At 43.9% G+C, this 23,577-nt stretch overlaps 1 protein-coding gene across 10 annotated transcripts in view; it reads right to left on the bottom strand.

Annotated features, from left to right (window-relative positions):
• Positions 1-3,651: 3,651 nt before the first annotated feature.
• GATAD2A (GATA zinc finger domain containing 2A) overlaps positions 3,652-23,577 on the bottom strand; it is a 72,704-nt gene continuing 52,778 nt past the window's right edge. For 8 of the 10 annotated variants that reach the window (XM_066636107.1, XM_066636112.1, XM_066636106.1 and 5 more), the window contains 10 exons: positions 20,629-20,912; positions 14,120-14,249; positions 13,112-13,243; positions 11,848-11,940; positions 11,473-11,592; positions 10,474-10,662; positions 8,809-9,091; positions 7,130-7,422; positions 6,411-6,594; positions 3,652-4,821 (listed from right to left, as the gene is read on the bottom strand). In XM_066636107.1, the coding sequence (XP_066492204.1) occupies positions 4,688-4,821; positions 6,411-6,594; positions 7,130-7,422; positions 8,809-9,091; positions 10,474-10,662; positions 11,473-11,592; positions 11,848-11,940; positions 13,112-13,243; positions 14,120-14,249; positions 20,629-20,912 (1,842 nt within the window). In that variant the 3' untranslated portion in view covers positions 3,652-4,687. The remainder of the gene's footprint in view (positions 4,822-6,410; positions 6,595-7,129; positions 7,423-8,808; positions 9,092-10,473; positions 10,663-11,472; positions 11,593-11,847; positions 11,941-13,111; positions 13,244-14,119; positions 14,250-20,628; positions 20,913-23,577) is intronic. The other 2 variants (XM_066636116.1, XM_066636114.1) reach the window with 2 other exon arrangements.

The following is a 23,577-nucleotide window of genomic DNA, read 5'->3' as shown; positions in this document are numbered from 1 at the left end:
AGTTTGGCAGGTGCAGCTTTCCAAACCCTTCCATGCTGAGCTGCACCTGCCAAAAATCCCTCTTCTCTACAATGGTTAAAAGTATAGGCACTCTGTCCTCCATTGTATCTGGTCACCCTGCCTAGAGCATTGTTCTTCAACCTTGGGAGAGGGATCCCAATGGGGTTGCCTCAGTTGTAGGGTCACAGCAACTTATGGGAATGAAAAAGGTTAAAGACCACTGGAATAGAGCACCACCAGGTACAGGGGGAGGCATCTGGTGTACCCCTTCAGGTACTAGGAGATTGTTTTCCAATTTTGCTCAGGTTCTTAGCAACTGTGCTAAAATAGTTTCCACTAATGCCAGGCTTCATGGTAACATTTTCTGTTCTCCTTAATATTTGGTTATAATGAACAGTGCTGGGAGGCATAACAGGGAGAGGAGTGGGCAGTGGTGGGGGTTAGGGTCGGCAGTTAGGGTCCTGGGCAGAATCAATGGTGGGTCCCCAGTCTCATTATTTATAAATTGGGGTCATGGCACTGAAAAGATTAAAGAGTACTGATCTAGAGAGGCAACTGCAGGTTTGCAAACTAGCTGACATACCACTAAATCCAGCCAAGATACCTTCAATTGGATCTGTGCTACCAAAGATAAACTACAACACAAAATGATTTACACAGTAACTCATTTTAGATCTGTAATTACTTTCAAAAAACAAGATAGTACATGCAATTTGTTTGAATTCAAATGTTTTAAAATGACTTTATTATGAGTCATAAGAAATACTACATTTTTGTAGAAGAAAAGCACTGTGTGCATTTGGTCCTTCTGCCCTTTTAAGTAAAAGAGGTTCCTCTTTCCAACAGCCAGTCTCACAAGCAGGATATGAAGGCAATGGCTTTGCCCATGTGTTCCCAAGAGCTGACATTCAGAAAGTAGTCTGCCTCTGCAGAGGGCAGCTCTTCAGCCATCATAGTGCACAGCCAGAAAGGTTTCCTCTTCACAATATTTGTATGATCCCCTTTTCAAGAGTAGTGTTAAGTTAATGGCCATCAGTTAGAATAGGCATCACTAATGCAAGAGTATAAGAGATTTATTTTGGGTGCTCTAAAGGCATTAAATATTTCTGTCAGTAAGCACTAGAGTACAAATTTCATGGATAATCCCCCAGACTGTAAAATCCAAGTGTTTACCATCAGGTAAATGGGGGACAACACAGGCTAAGCAAACCCATAAAGACAGTGCAAGATCCCATACCTCAGTTTTTTTCTCCCTTTGAAACAAAAGCAAATAGCCCTTGGAGATCCCAGGGCAGCAGGGTAAGGTGTCTGTAAGGGGTTGGAAGAAGCAACTTTTGCAGGCATTGAGGATGACGGACAATGGTCATAACAGAATGTAGGATGATTAGAAAAACTTCCGTTCTGCTGCATCTTTCTGTTTTCAGACACAAGTGAGAGTGCAAGATGGGAATGCTGCCAAAGTAAGCTCAGAAGGGAAGCTTAGAAGATCCATACTCAGGTGTTGCCTTCTATTTGAGATGCATTTCCTGCAGACTCCAAGTAGAAGTTTCTACCTCACGTTGAACCTGGGTGCCATGAAAGACTCCTTTCTACAAAGGAGTTTTTGAAGTTTTTTTTTTTTAAAGAAATTTTTTTTGGAAAACTCTGTGCTACAGTGTTTCTGTCCCTTTTGACATGCAAACAGCTGAAGCAGTCTTATGTAGTCAGCTCATTGGTCCCTCTACCCCAGTATAGTTTGCTGTGTGCAGCAGCCCATCTCAAGCATAGAGGGCCTTCCCCACATCCATTTTTAAATAGAAATGCCAAGGACAGAACCCACAACTTTCTGCATGCTGAGCCCATGCTCCATCTTAGACCAGTTATTATCTATGGCATGACCTTCACTGTAGCTTGCCCAGCACCTTCTACCTGACCTTTATAACCAGCAATGGCTATGGCAGAACCTGGAAATTTCCACATGCAGAGCACTGCTCCCCACTGAAGCAATAAGCACACTCAGGTTAACTTTTGGTTTTGTTTTTTTAAGCAAGGCTGGAATTCATAAACGCACCCCCTGATTTGCATGATAACTAAAGCAGAATGCGTAGTGTTTAATCTTTAATTGGCCTATGTATGCCAGCAATTTTCAACCTTTTTCATCTCGCAGCACACTGACAAGGGGGTCTAAAATTATCACCATCAGTTTTTTGACAATTGACAAGGCACACTGCACTGCTGGTGGGGGGGGGGGGCTCACTTCCCCTATGGCTCTACTAATAAATGACCCTCTTCCAAACTCCTACTGCACAACTGCAGACCGTTTCCAGCACACCAATGTGCCGTGGCACAGTTGTTGGAAATCACTGATCTTTGCCATGGATTCAAACAATTTTGAATATCAAAGGAATTCCAATTCCTTCAAATGGATGACAGGCTTCTGAATCCTCAAGCAGACTTGTGAACTACAATGCCCAACATTTGTCTAGGGGAAGAGGCTCCATTAGACCAGCTTAAAATGTGTGCACCAAAGGATGAGGGGAAAAAATAAAACAATGTGCTGGATGTGATCTTTTAAAGTGAAAACTAGGGAGACTACTTAATAAGTCTAAAAACCCTCAATCAGAATGCAGGAAAAAGTGAGAAGCCCTTAAGAAAACACACTTAAAAGCAAATTCTAATTCAGTATGGGCTTTATACAGAAGACGCCACTTATACTGTATATAATTTATATTCTTCCAGGTGTAGGCTATATATGTTGCCAATATATATAGGCTAGACAAATGTCCTAAAGAACATCTTAATGTTCACGCAAACAAAAAAGAAAATAAAACAAATTAGAAGGAGCTTTTTATTACAATGCAATACGGTCATATCTGAAGAGGGACCCTCCCCCTGTACAGCAACAGATGTGTAATCTTAAATTAAGTATCTAACTTGCAGCTAACAAAATACCAGACCCCTGCCCCTCCCCCAAAAAGGTTCAACTGCACGGTATTAACCCCTCCCACCCTCTCCTCTTTATATATATATATATAGATATATATATTTATATAATTTTTTTTTGCAAGTGAACCCCTCATATCAGCACTAGATCTAGTACCAACATGTTATTACGAATAGTAATTCAAAAGGTCTGTTCGTCCGCCTCTAGAAAACATACAATTAAAACACACTGAAAAGGGAGGAACAAGAAAAAAACCTGATGCTTCTAGAGGGTTTAAGCTGGAATTTTCAGGAAAATGAACTTAAAGCAAGAGTTAGCCAAGGTGCTATTGGAACTTAAAAAAAGAGATTAAAAACAAAACACGTAACAGGTCAAACGGAAGGGGGATTCGCGTGTTGAGTAGGGAGATGACATTTCTGGACATTTCTAGAGTGGTGAGGAGGACAATGGCTGTATTGGAGAGAACAGCACTCCCCACTCTTGTTGTACTTGAAAGCCCATGCCCAGATCTGTGACTGTTTGAAAGATGGAATGCTAATTGTCCACCCCAATTTGGTAGCAAGAGAGACAATGGAACGTTGTCTCATGCTGTCACTTTATTTTTAAACATAGACTTGTTCCACACCTCTGGTCCCTCTGCTCTACATCCCTAAGCAAAATTGCACACTCTTCCTAGACAGCCAAACAAACCCCTTTCCAAAATGAGAGAGCAATTGAGAAAGCAAAAAAACAAACAAAAACAAAAGCAGTTTATTTTTTTTTAAAGGTATCATTCTTCATCCTACTCAGTTAAGTCCCTCCCCCAAGTCATCATCAGGAGCTTAGGACAGCGAGTGGGGGGGGACAAAACACAAAAGTTTCTGTTCTATCCAGATTAAGGAGGTTCAACAGAGTTGTTCCATTTAAACTGTCCAGTAATTTTTAGGGTTTAGACCATTGAACATCCCAGGCAAAAGTGTCCTTCTGAAACAAGATCCAGTTTAAGAGAAAAAAAATCCAAAAAAAGGGGGAGCACCATGCTTGGTTGCTCCATTTCTTCTGGTGGTGGCTGGTCCGTCCACATTTGTTCATAATTTAGAAAGTATGGATTAAAAACAAGAAAAACTCATAATCCTTTGTACTATCGCACTGCCGTGGGGATTGCTAAGGGAAGGGGGCTTGAGAAAAATGAACCAATCCACCCTTGCTAGTTCAGCCCTCTAGTCTCGCTGGGTTCCGGTTCCGTTTTCTGTGAGCGGGATGAAGTATGTTCTTGATCACTAGTGACCGTTGTACGATCAACCAAAAGGAAAAACAAAATTTACCTAAAAATAACTATCAACGTAAGGTAGGAAGGGGGAATCAAAAGCTACTGAGAGCAACGCATCTTGTGTAGTCCTTGTTCTGTGCTGATCGAAAGCATGCTCCCCTACCCGCAAAACTAAAGACACAAAATACATAAAGAAAAAATAAAATAATTGGGATTCCTCTCCACTCTCAGACTGCATCAGTGAAGGGGGGAAAAAAAAGCAAGAATCTGGTGGCCTAATGTTCATTACCACCCTTCCAAGTGTCCTTTCCGCCCTGCAGGAGATGTAGTGGCCCACAAAACAAGCCTCCCTGCAAACCCTGTAGGCAGATCCAGATAGGCTCGAAAGCAGACGTCCACCATATGTGGAATTTCGAGGAAAAGGGTGGCAGAATCAAAATGGGGGGCAAGGGGTGAGGGGAAACAAAAACACAAAAAAGGGTAGAAGTCTTCCACTCAAGGCGGAGGTTCCTGCGTTATTTCCATGTGGCAGATTGAGGGATGGACCGTGGAGGAATCATATCTAGGAGATATTCGCGTTGGCGGTCCACGGCTGAAGAAGTTGTTTTGTGCACAGCGAGACTAGGGTTAACAAAGTTCAATGCCCCACCTAGATAGGGAATAAACATAGAAGGTCAGGGCATACAGGAACAATTTGATGGTAATCAAACTCTCTGTATTGGGGCAATAATGTTTAAAATTCATTACACTGATTGATAAGATGCTTCTTGATTAACCAAAAAAAGGTGCCTCCTGATTAGCTGGACAGCAGATTAAAATTATATATGCTTTTCATACAAGTATTTATAAACACTGCGGGTGGAAAGCATAATCTGAGAAGATGTATATCCCTGGTCTCCATAGGAAGGAATGCCTCTTCTAAGAAAATGCTTCCCACCACTAGAAGTAATGGCTCTTTTAAGAAGATTCCATGCTAGGGTACACACATCCCTCATCCTAAAATAAATGGTGCTTTTTGCTCCAGAACCATTGTCTTCATTTGTATGCAAATACATACATTAAAAATTATGCCTTAATTAGCTCATATTTTAACCAACTGGCAGCCCTAATACATGCAAATTTAAACAGTGTGACCACAACACCAGATCTCAGAAAGGGCTATGCAGATCAAAAAGGTGTGGAACCAAGTAGTTGGGGCAGGCTGGATTCTCAGTGGGCTAGGTTCACCTTGAGCAGATTTTGTTCCCAGTTCAATAGTGTCCTCCTTTACTATGCATGTGTATCCGGGGTGGGGGGGGGAGGGAGAAGGGAGACTGACAAAATAAGGGCATCATGTCTTGTAGAAAATTGGGCAGTAGTTTTTTCTTTTTATAATTTTTTTTTTACAATGAATATGCTAAAAACTGCAGGTGGCAAGTGCTGCCCAAGAAGAGGCATTCCTCCCTTTTTCCTGTGCAGGAAAGAATGCCTCTTCTGAGGTGCCACCTGTTGCAGCACATGTGCCAACTCCCCCCATCTTCAAAAGAACTTAAGGCCTGCACAAAATTTGTTTTGGCATATTTAAAAAATCTTGGCTGCAGAAGAGCAGCAAAACATTGCACTACAATAACCAAGGATACACTCCTGTACACACTTACTTGGAAGTAAGACCCACTGAACCTAGTGATGCTTACTTCTGAGTAAACATGCAACAGATTGCACTACAAGACAACTAAAAATCCACACCAAACCATGTGTCTTTCTACTCCTGGTTCAGAACCACTATTTTTCTTCCTAGGCAAATTCAAACTGGTTAGAGAATAAATCCCACTGAACACAAAGGAATTTACATCTGACTAAACATGCCTAGGATCATGCTGCTAATCGGTTTAGTTACTTTGAGTAAGAACACATAAACATCAATCAACTAAGACATCTTTAAAGGTCAAACAAGAAGTCCTAAGATGAACACCACAATAGAAAAAAGAAAGAGAAATTTGGAATTCTCTGGTATCCAGATTTGCAGTGTGCAGTGCTCAGAATGCCCAGGATGCTTTGCAACAGCAGGGGAGGGGGAAAAGGAAGAGTGCTTGAAATACCCACAATGCTTTGCAGGAAGTGATGCACCAAAATTGAAAGAGAAAAATCAGATAAGCAACCCTTTCCACCTAGGCAGAGAGATATTTATATAGACTGGCTGGACAAGGGAGCACGGCCAGTGGCTACAAAGACAAGAGGGCTCAAGAGCGAGTCATCTACCTGCATTGACGAGAGTCTTCTTCCAAGTGTAAGCACCTCCTTTGCCGATGGGTCTCTGAGCACGCTTACCTTGCCTGCCACCAAGTACGGCCACAGTGGATGCATTCTGCAACTTGGGCGACTGGCTAAATGCATGCAAGACTCCACGGGTGGTGCTGGCACTTCGAGGCAGCTGGCTGGAGGTCTGAAGGGAAGAGAGGTGGGGGGAAAGCCATGAATGAGGACAGCTGGAGTACTACTCTGACCTTCCTTCTCCTCTGGGTATTTGGTCTGATCCTGCAGAGCTCCTCTCAGATTTGTAGAAAGAATTAGTCTAAAAGCCATTATTAACTGGGAATATCTAAACAGAACCAACACATCCAAAGGCACTGCCCTACTGAGTATCAGTATCTGAAGGGCACCAACAGGGGAAAGCTGATGCGTTCATACTTTGCTTATGAACTTCCCAGAAGTACATGGCTGTCCACTGTCTGAAACAAATGCTGGAGCAGAGGGACCTTTGATCTAATCTGGCAAGGTGTTTTGCTCTCTAGAACACTTCACTGCCTTCTGCTGAATCGGACCTAGCTCAGGACTGTCTACACTGACTGGCAGCAACTCTTCAGGGTTTTAGGTGGGGTCTTTTCCAAGCCTACCTGGAGATGCCAGGGACTGAACTGGGGGCTTCCTGCATGCAAGCAATGTCTTCCCCCTCAGTTATGGCCCTTTCTTCCACCCACCTGCTTGAGTGAGTGATGCTGCTGGGCTATCTGTTCTGGCTTGGTCTGAACCGGGGAAGCTGCTTGTTGCAATATCCGCTGCTCAATCTCCTGCTCCTGCTGCAGAGCCTTGACGAAAGCGGCCTTCAGCCGGTTGGTGTGCTCAGCCTTCAGCGCCTTCTTCTGGTTGGAGGACATACAGGTCTCACACATGATGGAGCCACTCTTCTCCTCCCTCCAGCGGCAGGTGAAGTCGGTCTTGCATTGGACGCATGTGTAGGGCTCCTGTGAGGAGGGAGCCATGGAAACTTTGCCTGCAGTAGATATGGGAAAATATCAGTAGGAGTCTCTGGTAACACATGATCCTCTGTGCTGGAAGAACTTCAAAACAGAAGTTTGTAAGTAAAAGGCATGAAAGGGAACAGGAAGAAAACAGTACAGAAGAGACTTTAAATCAGCCATTTTCAACCACTGTGCCGTGGGACACTGGTGTGCCGTGAATGGTCCGTAGCTGTGCCGCGAGAGTTTAGGGGAAGGGTAATTTGTTAATAGAGCCAATGGGGATGTGAGCTCCCCACCAACAGCACGGTGTGCCTTGTCAATTGTCAAAAAACGGATGGTGTGCCTTGACAATTTTAATACCTTGTCAGTGTGCCATGAGATGAAAAAGGTTGAAAATCACTGCTTTAAATCGTATCTGGGAAACATGAAAGAAACACAAGAGAGAAAACAGAGGAAACTGCCTTATATCATGTGACCATCAATCCACCTATGTATTTTTACTCTGACAGCAATTCTCTGGAGTCCCAGACAGAGAAGTGCCTTTCCAAGTCCTAATATTGGAAATAATTTTATGACAGGGTACAGCCAAGCCATGCCACATGCCAAGCATAAGCCACTTCGAGTGCCTATTTGGGAAAAGAGCAGGGTATAAATTGAATGCATATGCTCTACCATTGAACTATGGGCTGTGTGTGTGAAGCTGCTCCTGTACTGAATAGCCCAGTATGCCCCATGTCAACTGGAAGCAGCTCTCTAGGGGTCTTTCCCAGCCCTGCTACTTGTGATCGGAAGATGCTTCTGCATGCCAATCCCCCAGCACTGAAGGTACTAAGGTGCAGAGCCCACCCCACAGATGCAGGTTAAAATTCTACAGGACAACTGAAAGAAATCCTGGGTGTGGCATCCTGTTTCTTGACAATTTCAGGTTTCATTTCACATTTTCTTAGGAAAAAAACAATAAAAGTTTCTGGCCCTGAAGGGGAATATTTGCTGAAATCTCAGAAACTAGAGGGATGGTGGAGTAAGATTTACAGTGGTGGGGAATGGAGGGGCTTCAGTGTTCTGAGTTGTCCCACAACTAAGAAAACCAGAATAAATTATGCAAAATAAGCAAATCTTTTCTATTTGCATAGAATGTTGCCAGTTTCAGAATCCAGCTTTTGTTGGTGTAGAATTACAAGATTTTGTTTAGCACAAGATGGTAGCAGCGTGTTACCACTGTGAGTTTTTTTTTTTTTTGGCCTGGAGCCTTTCTATAAGTGCACAGTGACATCTCTGAATGCTTGGCAATAACATTATATGTCATCGCCAGCTTCCAGGTCATCAAGCTGTGAACTAGGTGGAGCTCGGTTTCCAGCTGGTAGCAGATGTAGCCTTTCTTTAGAAGGATCCAAAAAGGCTTTCAGGCACTGTCTCACCTTGAGCTTCTAGTAGGTTCTGTACCACCTCTTCCAACCCAACCAGATAAATGAACTCATTATTGGCTGCACTAGGCAGGAAGTTCATTTCAGGAGCTGGTGGCTTGGGAGGGGGAATCTCCAGCAACGTCTTCTCCAGCTGCTTCCTCAGGGCCAGCTTGGCGGCCGCTTGCCGACTGGCTGGCGAGTCATTGGAGTTGACAATTGATGCAACGCTGGTTGTGGTGGCAGCATTCGCCTGGGCTGACGTTACAGCTGTACCTTTGAGTGAAGTTGGGGAAGCCTGTGGAAAAGGGAGGAAAAAAAGAACAGAATACAGTTTAAAAGTGTGCAAGATAAAGAACGAACACATTACCTATTCTCAGAGGTACGAGAATCCAGGCATGCTTTTTGGACTGGATAGGGAGCCGGATTTAGCCCTTGCCTTTTATCTAAAATAATTTCAGAGATAGGAATTAAACTTTTTCTAACAAGAGTTAAATAGGCAATTCAGAGCAATGATTGCAGAAAAACAAAAAAACTTCTGATAAATTCCAGTTAAAGCTGGAAAGCAGAGTATAATAATTAAAAAAGAAGTTTCTGTTATCAAAAGAGATCAAAAAGGAACATAATAGATATACCTTAAGAGATGGCATTTCACAGCTCCTGAGCCATAATGGAAAAAGTCCTGCCCTATCAAATCACACAAGATGCAGGAACATAGATACAGTACTAATTGAAAGGAGCAAAGAAAAGAGGGTAGGCTTCAAAATTAACCTCTCCTTCCAAAAAAAGGAAGCAGGAAACAAAACTTAAAAAAAACCCACACCCTTCTAGAATGGGGATTGTTTTCAGCATTATTGGTATGTTGATAGCAGTTTAGTTTGCATCTATGTGACTGAATTTCAAATTAGCTTGGGAAGTTCTTGTTTGGACTAAAAGACATGAACATATATAAAACATGAATTTACTGACAAGCACCCACCCTGTTTCAGCAAATGGCTTCTTCTGGGCCATGATAAAACAATTTAAATACAACACAAGCTCAAACTAAAATTATTCTATAAATCATTTTTTCCATAGAAGATAAAAATAACTCAAAAATAAATGACATTTTTATGGTTTAAAGTAAGCATGATTGACCAAAAGGTAAAAAAAAATACAGGTATATGTTGCTTAACGACAGGGATACATTCTCTGAACCCTGTCATTAAGTGAAAAACCTAACTTTTGTGTTGGTGGCATTGCCATTAGGAGGCCCCGGAGGTGTCTTCCAGGTGGCACCAGGCCTCAGATTGGTCCACAGAAGCAACAGGAAGCTACTTCCGGTTTTCATGCAACCCAGAAGAGGCCTCTGGGCCCCCCTAATGACAACGCCAACACAAAAGGTAAGGAATTTCAACTACTGTACAACAAACAAATCATGGATCGTCGTATGTGCAGTCCATTGTTGGTCAGAATGTCGCTAAGTGACACATACCTGTAAGATGGCATAAGAAACAGACCTAGAAAAAACCATTTATGGAATAAATAATATTCAACTATGCAAACACTAGCCACTTGCTCCCACCCCAAAAAGCAACATAGGGAGGGGCACCTGCAGCTCTTTTTTACTTAGTCAAGTTCTTGTTTGACATTTGGAAATTGCTGTGCTATGGGGCCTGAACAAATGCTCGCACAGCTCACCTGGGGGATGTTCACCAGCAGGCTTGCATTGGGGACATTGGCGACACGGATGAGGCCCTGCTGTATGATCCGCTGGCCCTGGATCTGCACACTGGGGACGGATGCCCGTGGGGCCAGGAGAAGCGGTGGCGGCCCTGAGGCGGAGTGTTGGCGGATATTGTGGATTTGCTGGGGAGACACAGAAATGGGCTGATACAGATGGATCCATAGGGAGGACAGGATGGGAGAATGGCAGAAAAAGGAAACAGAGAAAAGAAACAGACAACGACAAAGATGGAGGTGCAGGAAACAAGAGGAGAGAAATAATGCAATGGGAGCAATGCAGAAAGGACAAAAAAGGACAGAGCAACAATGTTAACATTGTTTAGAACTGCAGCACAACAACCAATTCTGTTGCTTCATTTTCACAATTGGGTATACTATTTCTACAACAGACTGGAAGCACCCTGTAGACATTTGCTTCCACTCCTCCCCCATCCTCCTCATCTTAGGCAAATCCCACCACCCCATAATGCCTGTATTAGCATATAACTTGCTCTATATAGCCAGTGCTCTGATAAAGTCAACAACATTCCATCATGATAAGTCTGAACATTCTAAGTGAAAAATAGAATCCAGAAGTAATCATGGTTTCTGTTAACCTTTGAAGCACAATGCTGTGATTCTGGAAAGGGAAGAAACTTGCATAGGAGAAAGGAAGAGCACAAGTTTGCAAGGTGTTCCTGATCTCTTAACCATGGTGAGGAAATTGGGAGATGTTTGCATTCCGACAGGGCTTCCAAGAGCAACAAGGCAGGAGACCACGTCTAAGCTAAAACTAGGTTTTCACTTTGTTCTGGCATACAGGTCTGTATTAGTCCCAAAACTATGTATAGACCCCACCCACTTCTTGCTTGTCACCTAGCAAAGATCTTTTACTGAAAGGGGAAAAAGGAGAGAGTGCACAAAAGCGAGACACACAGGTAGAGGTACAGGCGTGCACCCAGACAAGCAACTCACCTGGGCACCTCTGACTAGAGGTGGCATGACTATCTGTGTGTTTTGTTTTGACGATGCCTGCTGCCCGCCACGGATCAATGGGGGAGGAATAACAGTTCCAGGAATACGCGACGAAGAATTCTGTTGGGATTAGGAGGGAAAGAGAGGTTAACTTTTTTTGTTTTTTAGATAATAAATAAAAACTACTCCTAATTGATTGCCCAGTAGGTGGAGTCAAATATTTGCAACTAGAGTACTCAGAACAGTCCACACATTCCATCCTCTTTGATGCTATAAACAACCCCCCTTACCCCATTACACCTTCACTTCCAGGTCCCTGGTGCACCAAGAGCTGAGAGAGGAACACCTCCCCCCACCTCCTCCCCATAAACTAACCTGAAGGAGAGTTGACTTGCTAGAGGTAATATTTTGTGTTCCTCGCACCAAAGGAGGAGGGGTTGCCACAGCATTTCCTGAGGAGCCAGCAGGCTATGAAATATACATGTGGTGGGGAAGGGTGAGAAGGAGAAGAAAAGGAAGCATTAGAGAGCAGAATCAGAGATCTGACAACAACAAAAGCTTCCGGGTGTCCTGCATTTTACTTGAAACATTTTTCACACTCTAGTCTTCCGTCCCCCCTCCTGTAGTCATCCATCCTAAGAAAAGCTCTGCTGGGCCAGACTAGATGTCTACCTAGCACAGTTCCCTGTTTCTAACAATGGCCAGCAAGCTGCCCCAATAGATACCTGCAAGCAGGACACCAATGCAACAGCCCTCCACATCACTTTACTGCCTCTGAGGACAGAAGTTACACTTCCTACCATGACAAGCAGCTACTGACAGACATCTTCTCCATTAAATCTGCCTGCTCGTTTGTTCTGCTTTTGTAAATCCACATGCATATGGTACTCTAATAAATAACTGGTGGTTTCTGACCGTGCACCAGGTGCATCACCATTTTTTGGTAGAAAGATGAACACCAGCTATCAACTGTAGCTAATCAAACAATAGTTGAGCAGTATTTTAAGGCAGAGTAGTCTACATCCAAATATCAAATGCTGTGAGGCACACAATAGGGAAGGGCTGTTGCCGTCATATCATTCTAGACCTCTCTAGGGCATATAGTAGTCCTGCGGGGAACAGGGATATGGGGATAAATCTTTGATCTGACTCAGCAGGGCTCGTGTTCCTATGAAGAGGGGAACCACAAGTTTATGCAGGAGAGACCTTGGCTATTAGCCATTGGCAGGAACCTCCATGTTCAGGCAGCCTACTTCCAAGTAGCAGATTTATTTAAGCTTTTATGTACTGATTTTCAAGTAACACAATTCCAAAGCAGCTACAATAATAACTAAACAAAAGATGCAATAAGAAACAGAAAGTTATTGTCTCTCTTTTCAATTTGCTTCCACATACTAATTATTATTTTTTTTTTAAATTTCATCCCTTTATAAATATCTTTTCAACTTCAGCCTGTGCCATACATGGTTTGGTTTGCTAACAGGTGATGCAACCACATTACTGAAGTTAATCAGGTCTGAGCCTGGTCATTGGTTGGAAGGGAGATCACTGGTAACCCCAGGTAAATCATCTTCAGGCATGGAAAAGAAGCAGCAAATAAGTGCAAGTAAAATGTCCTTTTAACTCACAACTCCTGTACCTTTTGAGTCGTTGTTTCTTTCTGTATCTGACTCTGCCGTAGTTTTTTCAATAGGACAAGTTTGGCTTCTTCTAATCGCAACTCCTCCTTCAGCTGTTTGATCATTCGCTCCCGCTCTTCTGGGCTGCTTTTCTGTGAGATGGGTGGGGAGAAGAGAAAAAACAGCTGTTTTTTTTTCCGGCTGAAGATGACAACTCCATGTATAGCCAAAGTGTTCATGAAAGTGACAAGTGTTGAAAAGAGAAAGAAAGTTGGAGAGCTGGGGGATTCTATGAGGGAGTTGCAGACATAAGGCATAGTTAGGGTGAAAAGACCTGGCTCCTCCTGCTATTAACGTATGTATGGAACTCCTACCTTATCTAAGAAAACACCTATGTGTGAAAACATCTCATATTAAGAATAGGTGAAAACACCTTTGTGATGCCACTACAGATGCTCTGGATTCCAGGCATTCCATAAGAACAGCAAAAGTGAATGAGAATTGTGAGGACGCAGGAGAAATTTCAGAGGAAGGCAATGCTGGAGGAGGAAGGTCACAAGATACATCTAGATTAGAATGAAAGGAGGAATGATTGGGTTGGTCATGGAAAGCTGAAAAATGTTTTGTATTGGATAAAGAGGGAGGTGGGAAGCAAGCAATGGGATTGGCGAAGGGGCATCACATGGTCTAATGGGGGTGTGTGAGTGATTTAGGATGCAATCAAAAGAACTGTAACCAGGAAGGAAAACCACAGAAGCTGTAGACAACTCGAGCACAAATCAGTAGTTCTGATGAAGAAGATGGAGAGGAAGGGGTATATTTTTGGAGCGCTGCCCAGGGAGATGGGCCATGACACTGCAACAGACTGAACGAGAATACCAAGGAGTGGGAGGAACTAAAGATAAAGCCTGGCCAACTGAGCAGTATGCTTAATGCTCTGATTGCAACTAAGAGGGAGAAGCAGCAGCCTGTTTGTTCCTGCTCACACTGCAATTACATTGGACTCACCACCATCGCATCAGACTCACCATTAGCACCTCTGCACTGGTCTCTTTCAGTGATACTTTCGTTAATCCATTCATTCTTGGGCTTGATGGTTCGTTGTCAGACAGCACAATTACATCGGGTGAAGGGACTCTTCTCTCATGCTTTGCATCACTAGAGACACCACCAAAAATAGGAAGGAGGGAGAAGCAAGGTTGTTTTTAGAAAGTCATAAAAGTCCCTCTCTCCCAATTCCATTCTGTGTGTGTCAACATTTACTTTCAGGCCTGCATGTATGCCACAATTCTGCAGGATTGGATGATCAAGATTCCTGAGCAATTAATTAAAACTTTCAAGTTTTTAGTCATTATGGCTGCAAAGGAGGAGGGCAATGCCTGCTGAGATCCCAGAAGCCAGGGAGGATTGTGTAGCGGAATCAAGATTTCCAGAAGCTGGTGTTTCAGTGTCCCACACAGCACTTGGGACTAGCAGGAAAAATGTTTTTTAGAATGTATACAGGTTGTCCCTTGTTATCCACTGGGGTTCTGTTCTGGAACTACTAGTGGATAAAAAAATCCATGGATAAAAAACAGTGGAAAAATAGATTTAAAGACCCACTTCCAGGTTTCTTGTCCCTCCATTGCTCCTAATGGAATCAGGTTGTGCCCTGACAACTGCAGGTGTTTGATTCTGGGACTCCTTGCTGATACCATAAAATGTGTTAAATAAAAGCAGTTTAAAAAAATTAAAAAGTCCCTTTACAATTGTGGTTTAAAAACAGATTTTCTTACTGTTTTAGAAAGGCAGTCAAGCAATTAGAAATGCAAAGGACCTCCTGTCTTTGCCTGACGCAGCTGAAGAATGAATGATCACTTGCATGACTGTCTCTCTACAACAGTAAGAAAAGCAGTTCTTTTTTCCCCTGATTTTTTCCCCCTTCTCCAGGGATCAGCACATTCCTTCTAATTTGCAGTGGCCATTCAAGTGGAGTCAAATTTGTGCATAACAAGGTTTGACCTGTATATAGATTACCAAAGCAGCAAACAAAAAAGCATTAAAATCAAGGAGGGGCACGAAAAAGAAACAAAACAAGTCAATACAACCACCTTATTGTGACAAGAAAAGATAACCCAGTCCCAAAGGCCTTCCTGAAAAGCTATCATTTGACTTGGCATCTGAAGGCACATAGTGTTTGGGGCCATGTGGGTCTCCCTGGGGAAGACAATCTGCCATTACCAAAAAGATCTTTCTCCTTGAGAACACCTGCCAAATTAATGATGGGGATAAAAGGAGCAGAACTTCAGATGTTGAATGGAGCACATAAGACATATATAGGAGAAGATGGTCCTTCAGGAAAACAATGGCTCAGTGGGTTTGACTTGATCCAGCAGAACCTCTCCCAAATGTCTGACATGGCAAAACATTCAGTACAAGTCTCACTCCTATTCTACAGAGGTACAGTCATAGGTAACTGCCATCATGGGCTCAATGTGTGGACTGACTCTTGGGAGAACTGAGGAAGTGGCAGTTAGGGGGCAGAATTTCCATCCCATTTTGAAGTTCCCTCAATCTTTTAAACAAGTTGTTCTATGGAAAGGGTATGCAAATGCAGTTACACTTCCAAGCAATCTCTAGAGGGCACCCTAACACAAACAAAACAGCTGGAGCTTTTGTTAAAACCGTTCAGATACAGAATGCAAAGAGAGGACAGAGGTGAAAAGGGGGTTACTTCCTCCTCCCTTCCTAAAACTGCACCAGACACATGGAGAAATAGCTTGAAAAGGACACTTGGATCCCATGCAGGGTTCAGAACTGATACCTAATATCTGTAAGCACCAATTTTTCTTCTTGCAACTGCAGTAAAAAAGCTGCCACTCAACATTTAAAAATGAACTAACTTGGGTCCATTAGTTCAGTCATCTTTTAAGCAAACCTGATGGAATTTTCAGGCTGACCCTCCATTTTACCAGCCTAATCAAACACTACTCACATATGGTGGATCATTTGGATAAGGAACTCTCTCACACTGGTTCTTTTGCAGTTCTGCAACGGGCCAAAGGTCTTATATTCTAGCTTGCTCTCCTTATGCAATTAACATCACTGCCAGTTGCTGCGTCCTCCCTCCCAAAACACTACCCGCTTCTTCCTTCCAAACTTAAACATGTTTGGCTATATTTGTTAAAAAGAGTTTTACAACAGTTCTTGGGAGAGCAGGGCAGCAATTCCTCATTATGTTAACTATGAGACAGCAACCTTTGGAAGCTGCTTTTTCTACTGAATCAGACTCTGAGGCACCTTGTGCATTATCATCTTCTCTGACTGGTAGCAGCTCTCCAAGATTTCTCAGCCCTGCTATCCGAGATGCTTTAAACTAGGGACCGAATTTGGGAACGTCAGTATGCCAAGCAGGTCCTCCGCCACTGAGCTTTGGATTATCCTGATGAACACAGGAAGTTGCCCTATCCTGAGTCAGACCCACTGTCTGTCTAGCCTGTTTTTCTGCTCCACTCAGTGGTGGTTCCACAGCCTCAAGCAGAGACTGGTCTTTCCCAGTCTGCTACTTGAAAACCTTCAACTCAAGTTGTCACAGATTGAACCGGGGACCTTCTGAATGCAAAGCCAGTGTTCCAACACTCAGCTCTGGTCCTTCCCATAGTCTCTGCTTCAGTTTCAAAGCAAACACACATTGCTGTAAGCTTGCAACAGCCAAGCCTCTGGATAAGAGACTTCCCTGAACTTAAATTCTGGTTCCTTCTGCAGCACCCAGCCCTATAGGAAAGGAATTACCTTGTCTTTAACCTCTTGGCCATGACATTTTACCCAGTGTGCAGTGGATCTCCATTGCCCCATCAACTGAGGGGAGTGTGTCACGTGTGTAGCAGTCATGCCTCTACAGGCACAATTCTGCAGGTGAATTGCTTCACACTTCCAAAATGATTAGCCACTGTTAAACAAAGGACCAACACCCCCTCACATGCTGCAATCTGACAAGGTGCTTGACACAATATGGTCCAGAAGGGACTGAATAGAACAGTTGATCCCTAAAGCGTTCAAGTTTTGACTCCTTGTGCATTCAAACACACATACCAATTACGTCTGGCAGAGGAGGAGGAGTCTCCATCTACCCTCTAATCAATCACCACAGCAGCATCATAAAGTGCCAACTTCCTGTATGCTAATGAAGCCACTCCTTTCCACAGTCACATGAGCACAAAGGCATGTCTCTCCCCCACAGTCCTTGCAGGTCACGTGACCTTTTTAACCATTCCTTCCCACCTCCTGGAAAAGCCATGGTAACAAGCTGGTTGGAACCGGTTCTGTGACACATAGCTTTCATTTTGTGGCGTGAGTGGGGTAGGAAGGGGGGAGGAAGAGGAGACAGGTATCATAAGAAAATGGAGTGGACTGAAGAAGTTGAGGGGTAAAAAAATGAGAGGGGAGGACAAAGCATCAAGAACCTTGAACAAACTTTCTCACAACTCAGCTGTTCAACCATAAGGTCTGCAGAAAAGAAACACCTAGAACTACATACTCAAGAATGTATTTGGGGGGAGTGTAAGAAAAACTTCAGATGCACAGACTTTGCTGTCATTGTTCCATGCAGAACACTTTAACTTGGTATTAAGCCTGTGTAGTCCAAACCCAACTAGGTTTACTTGGAAGTAAGGCCCCTCCACTGTCAAGAAAGTGGAGCAAGAGAAGCTTTTTTACCCTCTCTTGAAATGCTAGAACTTGCAGGTCACCTGCAAAACTGATGGGTAGTTCACTCATGGCAGATGAAAGGACTTCTTCACACAAGGCACAATTAATTTATGAAACTCCCTACAACAAGATGACGAAATAGCCACCAACAGACAGCTTTAAAATGGGGATTTGACCTGTCCTCTGTGAATGTATCTTTCAATGGCCACTAGTCACGATGGCTTTACAGAAACTATCTGCTCAGAGGCAGAAGGTCACCAAATACCAGTTGCTGGGAAGCAACAGCAAGGGAGGGATGCTGCTTTCACCTGGAAAGAGGATGCTGGATTAGATGAACCTTTGGTCTGATCCAGCAAAATAATTCCTATGTTGAATCTATAAAAAGTTGGCACTTATAACAGATAACAATGGATCCTCCACACTCACAGGTAGTCTATCTCCAAATAGCAAACACTGAGGGCAACAGTAGGGAGACAGCTCTTCCTATCCAGGTTTGCTTTCAGGTTTTGCTGGTTGCTGTGTTAAAGTGGGATGCTAGACTAGGGCGCGCTTCGGTCTGACACACTGCCCCTCCTAACCATTAAGGGCCAAAGGTGGCATGGGCTGCTCTGCCAGCACCACCATACAAAAGCAGTGGCAGGATTCCAATCTTGCAGCTACCTGTCCCTGAATTTAAGACTAGGAATGGGATCTCCAAGAGCATTCTGATCTGAAGGGGGAGGCACGAGGAGACACATAGTTACAACAACATTCTGGAGGAAACTTCATTTGCATATCCATTTCATTTCATCTTATCCATTTGCAACATAGGGACAATACTAGCCCTCCTCGTAGGGCTGTTGTGCAGATGACAGAGATATTATCCTTTGCTTATTATTGTTAGCTACTATTTCTATCCCAGTCTTCTGGGATAGAAGCTCATGGCAGGATACAAGGTTTTTCCTGGTTCTTCCACATCACACTGCATTTTCACCTTCTCAAGGCACTTCACATACACAGTCTTGGTCATCCTCATAACAGCCCTGCATAAAAATGCTAATTACCATCACTATTACTGGATAAGTTGCACTGTGGGGGAAGGAAAGAAATAAAATTCTGCCCGAAGAAAGTCAAATTATGCAATGGGCATAAATGGTGCTAAATAGGCAATTTTGCATTCTGTTATTTCACTTCATTTATTCTGGTTTTGCTAATCAAAGAAGGAGCTTTTAGACACTGACACTCCTGGCCCCTGCGCTGTCCAGGGTAAGGACTGCAGAATGCCACCCCCCCCCACCCTGAAGGCCTAAAACAACGAATGAAAACCAGGGGTTTAAAGGCCCTCCAGAGGCCTTAGAAGGGATTTTTTTTTAAAAAAGCTGAGGTTCTGAAATGAAAGAAGCCACATTTTCTGCCCAGTACCCACACACTGTGCCATCAACATGTGTGGCCAAGTCCCTACCCTAAGCAGCTTCTAAACCAATATGCAACACAGGAGAGACAAAGATTTTAAAAAACAATTGTTATCAATGACCACACATGTGCCTAATTTCAATAGGTGGCCTACCTGGACAGAAGGAAAGTTTATTCTCATATGTTGATAAAATGAAAAAGAGAAGTTATGAGGAATCCAGAAAAGGGGGGTGGGAGGAGTTACTCCCAAGCAACAAGTAGTGTGTGGGATTTTTTCTCTTTTAAGCCACTATCTCCTCAGTCACTCCCAAAAGGGGGGGTGGGGAGAGAAATCAGAGGAAATCTTGCCTAGACTTAACCTGTACAGTGTATGGTTGCTGCAGGGAGGGGTGGGGATAATGCATATACATAATTTCATCAGCATATCTCACCCTCCTGGAAGAGCAGGTTGGTCAACGATTCTCATTTCTAATTCTGAGGAGATATTTTTAAATCAGTACAGCTTTGAGAATTGTGAGTCCTTGGGTGTCAGACACCTTAAGGGTTTTTTTCCTGGGTATGAGACATCTGAAAAGCAACAGTCTTTTTTTTTTGGGGGGGGGGGTTACATCAAGACCAGAATCCCAAAGGCTTGCGTTTCCACTGTCCCAGCGACTGTGCTATCACAAAGCCAGCTTGGGTTGAAAGGACTGTTCCAGGAGGTGGAAGTTTAAGAGAACTCCGACACCAAAGACTAGCTTATAGGAAAGCTAGTGGTGAAAGTTTATTTAGCTACAGCATCCAATACCTACCAAAGTTCCATCCTTCTAGGCATCAGTGCCACAAGTTACAGTAATGGTCAAAGGTTTTAGGTAGAGAATGGGATTAGATACATGGAAGGCAATCAATGGATATTAACCATGATAAATTGCCTCTGAACATGGGAAGTTCCCATTTAGCTATCTCAAATGTGGAAGGTGGAGTAGGGGGCAACAGCAAGGGAAGACTGTTGCTTTCACAGCCTGCTGCTTATGGGGCTCCTAGAAGCATTTGATAAGAATATGAGAAGACCCCATTGGATCAGGCCAAAGGCCCATCTAATCCAGCTTCCTGTATCTCACAGTCACCCATTAGATGCCTCAGGGAGCACGCAAGTCCACAAGAGACCTGCATCCTGGGTGCCACTCCCTTGCATCTGGCATGATAACCAATACTGGAAAAAGAATGCAGGCTGTCTTGCTTCAATTCAGCAAGGCTTTTACATTATATTCTAATGGTTCAATCCATTCTCAAAGGGACCAAAGCTAGCAGCTGTCATATCATGTGGCAGTGAGTTCCACACACTAGTTATGAATCTGAAGTGCTTCTTTTTGTCTGCCATGAATCTACAACTCTAAGACTGCCTGTGTCTTCTCCTAACTGCCTGGGCAAGGAACAAGTCAGCCAACCACTGCTTCTAAGGTACAACAGCACCTCCTACCTTTTTGAGGTGCTCATGTCCACCGGCTCATCTCCTGTCTGCACCTCCACTTTGATCATGGCTTTCACATGGCTTTCCCCCCCTTTCAATAATCCTTGAACTCTCCCAGGTCCAGAGTCAGTCTTTATCTTAAGGTCTCCTCCTTCAGCATTCGCCTCAGGCCCCCCCAAAAGACCCTTGTCCATCTTCATCTTTTTACTATCCACGTCGTTAGGGGGAATTTCCCGTTCAAGGGCTCGCTTCTGACTTCGTGTCCTGCAAGCTTCCTCCGTCATTATGGTGCCCTGGGAAAGCAAGATGCGTGGAGGTTAAAAAAAAAAGGAACAGAAAAAGTAAGTCATATTAGTTTCCATTAAGGATCCTACTTGGTACAACAGAAGCTGTTTTGAGCACAAGAACCAACCAACCTAAAAAGAACCATAAGCTTCTATGCTAACTTCATCAACTGAGAGGAAATAAAAGTGTAAACAGTTTACATAAATATTCTCACCATCAAAAAGTCTGGAGGTTTACCAAAAACTACTTATACGTTTAAAGCTATGGCTACTTTAAAGGGCCACACTGGAGAGTATATTTCTTAAAGGTTTCTTTTAACATTTCTAGGAACCTGTCTCTTGACAGCAAGTTTCAAGTCTCTTCCAGAATTTGAGAGCAAGGACAGGCCCTTCCCCTCCACTTGTGCCCTTTACTGCTAAAATGGATTACTGGCTTTCATCTGCCACTAGAAAAAAAAAGGCATTCAAGTTGATATTTTTCTTTATGAGCAAGATTGGGGGGCTTCTCCCCCACTGCCCGACTGCTGCACAGGAAGTTGCTTAAAATCCTTTGAGATCACATGGAAGTCAGGTTGATTTTGATGAAGTTTTTTTTTTTTTAAATAAAAGTTTGGTTTTGGGGCAGGGGGTAGATTGTCTTTTTGGCTCTGCTGCTTTCGGCCCAGTACCTGCAAGACAGACAGATACACACACATATCTGATGGAGAGAAAAAAAGAGCTGACTCAGTTTGTGATCCCATGACATCACTGGGTCTACACATGACCCTGTTCCCAGGATTCAGTTGGAGAGACAAAGCAGTTTCCAGAAAACCGGTCTGAACTGGTTCCAGACAACAAGCTAAGTGTTGTTAACCCTCGCAGAGACACAGCGGCATCTGCGGAGGGCTGCAGCTGGGATTCCACAACACAAGTCCTGGAGAAAGAGGCAAGAGAGCATCCCTTGGTGCTCTTAAAGGGGCAATGTGCAGGATACCAGGAAGGCAATGGCTGTTCTGCCGTCACTGTCCTTTTCCTGGCAAAGGAAATTCAGGAAGGGAGATGCCTTTAAGTTTTAGGAAAAGATAGAAAAAAGATGAAGATCAGAATGAGAGAGAGAGAGAGCGCGCACAAACAATGAGTCCAGTGTAAAAGAGAAGGAATGGGGGGGGGGAGGGAAGAAGAGAAACAGAGGATGGTCAGATAATTCAGCATGCTCTGCAACTATGAAGAATAAAAAGTGGGCAGAGAGGGGAGAAAATGGTCTCCCCAGGACTGGATAAAAGATTCCTACAGTTTGCAAGAGAAGGACTCAAGAGGGGGCATATGGATCCACTGTCCACAGGTTGCCTGTCCTCTCTACCAAAGAACTTCCATTTTGACACCTGCTCAAGTGTCGTAAAAAACATCAAAACTTTATGCTCTCTAGGATAGTTCCATGGTCCTCTCCAAAGTTTTATGGTCCCAACTGAAGGCAAGGTGGCCTTCCCACATGCATAAGAAGCCAAAGCAACTTTCTACAAGGAGCTTTGAGAGTGAAAGTCTGAGATCATGAGGGCTACCTACTTTGTGATTTTTGAGAGGCAGCAGTGATTCTTAAGTACTTTTCTGACAACCACTCACAAGCAGGACCAAACAGCCAAGATGCATGTGGCAGGAGAGAAGAGCAGGTGCAATGCAGTTTACTGGCTGGATGATTCTGTAGGAACACATGTAGCTGCCTTTGAACAAGATCACCAGCTCCACTAATTTAGGGCCCAATCCTATTCTATCTGCCAGTGCTGAGCTTCCAGCGCAGCTGCAGGGTGGCACAATGGTGCCATAAGGCATGTCTGCAGCACCCAGGAAGGAGGGGCTGCCAGCGTTGGGCCTCAGCGCCAAGTGCAGATACCATGGAAGCACTTGAAGGTAAGCTGCACCACCAGGCTGTGATGCAGGTTTTTGGGATGGGGGGAGGCATTCTGGGTTGGGAAGAGGGAGGAACCAGTCCAGAAGGGGGCTGAGACTGGCAGCGGCTTCCTCCGCCAGATCCTATCCTCCATGTTGGGCTGAAAAGCCCAATACAGAGGTTCTCAAGTCTGCGCTGGCAAAATAGCTGGCACTGATGTGAGAAGTTCTATTCTGGGGTCTGGGGCTTTCCTTGGGGGAAGGGAACGAAAGTCTCTTTTCCCTAGAGGAGACCTCTGGCAACTTCCCGGCACCTGCGGGATGCAGCGTATACCTGCGGGATACATTTTGGCACCAGTGTTCCTCCAGGCACCGGGAACCATAGGGGCTGTTAGCATTGTCTATTCTGACTGACAGCAGCTCTCTAGGGTCTCAAGCAGAAAGAGGTCTCTCCCATCACCTAAGATCCTTTCAGTTGGATAGGTCAAGGATTGAACTTTGAGACCTTCTGTAGGCAAAATGAGATGCTCCACCACAGAGCAATAAATTCCTACCTATTCCACTACAGAAGCCCTTCAGGTTTTACACAAACATATCCACTCTACATGGAAGGAAATCCCACAAAGGACTGTTCCATGTCTTCTATGAACAAGTCACGTGGGACCGTCCAGCAAGCAACAATGCCTGCAGCCCAGCACCTGGGAAGTTCCATGCACAAGAACTGCTGCCAGCTGTTTTTACTATTACCTGGGAAATTTAAGATCCCTGATTCAGCTCTAACACGAAAAGAAAAATGCCTTGTGCAACCAGA

This window comes from Tiliqua scincoides, chromosome 8 (assembly GCF_035046505.1).
Source record: "Tiliqua scincoides isolate rTilSci1 chromosome 8, rTilSci1.hap2, whole genome shotgun sequence".
NCBI lineage: Eukaryota > Metazoa > Chordata > Lepidosauria > Squamata > Scincidae > Tiliqua > Tiliqua scincoides.
Note: the sequence above shows the minus strand (reverse complement) of the source record. Positions and strands in the feature narration are given on the sequence as shown.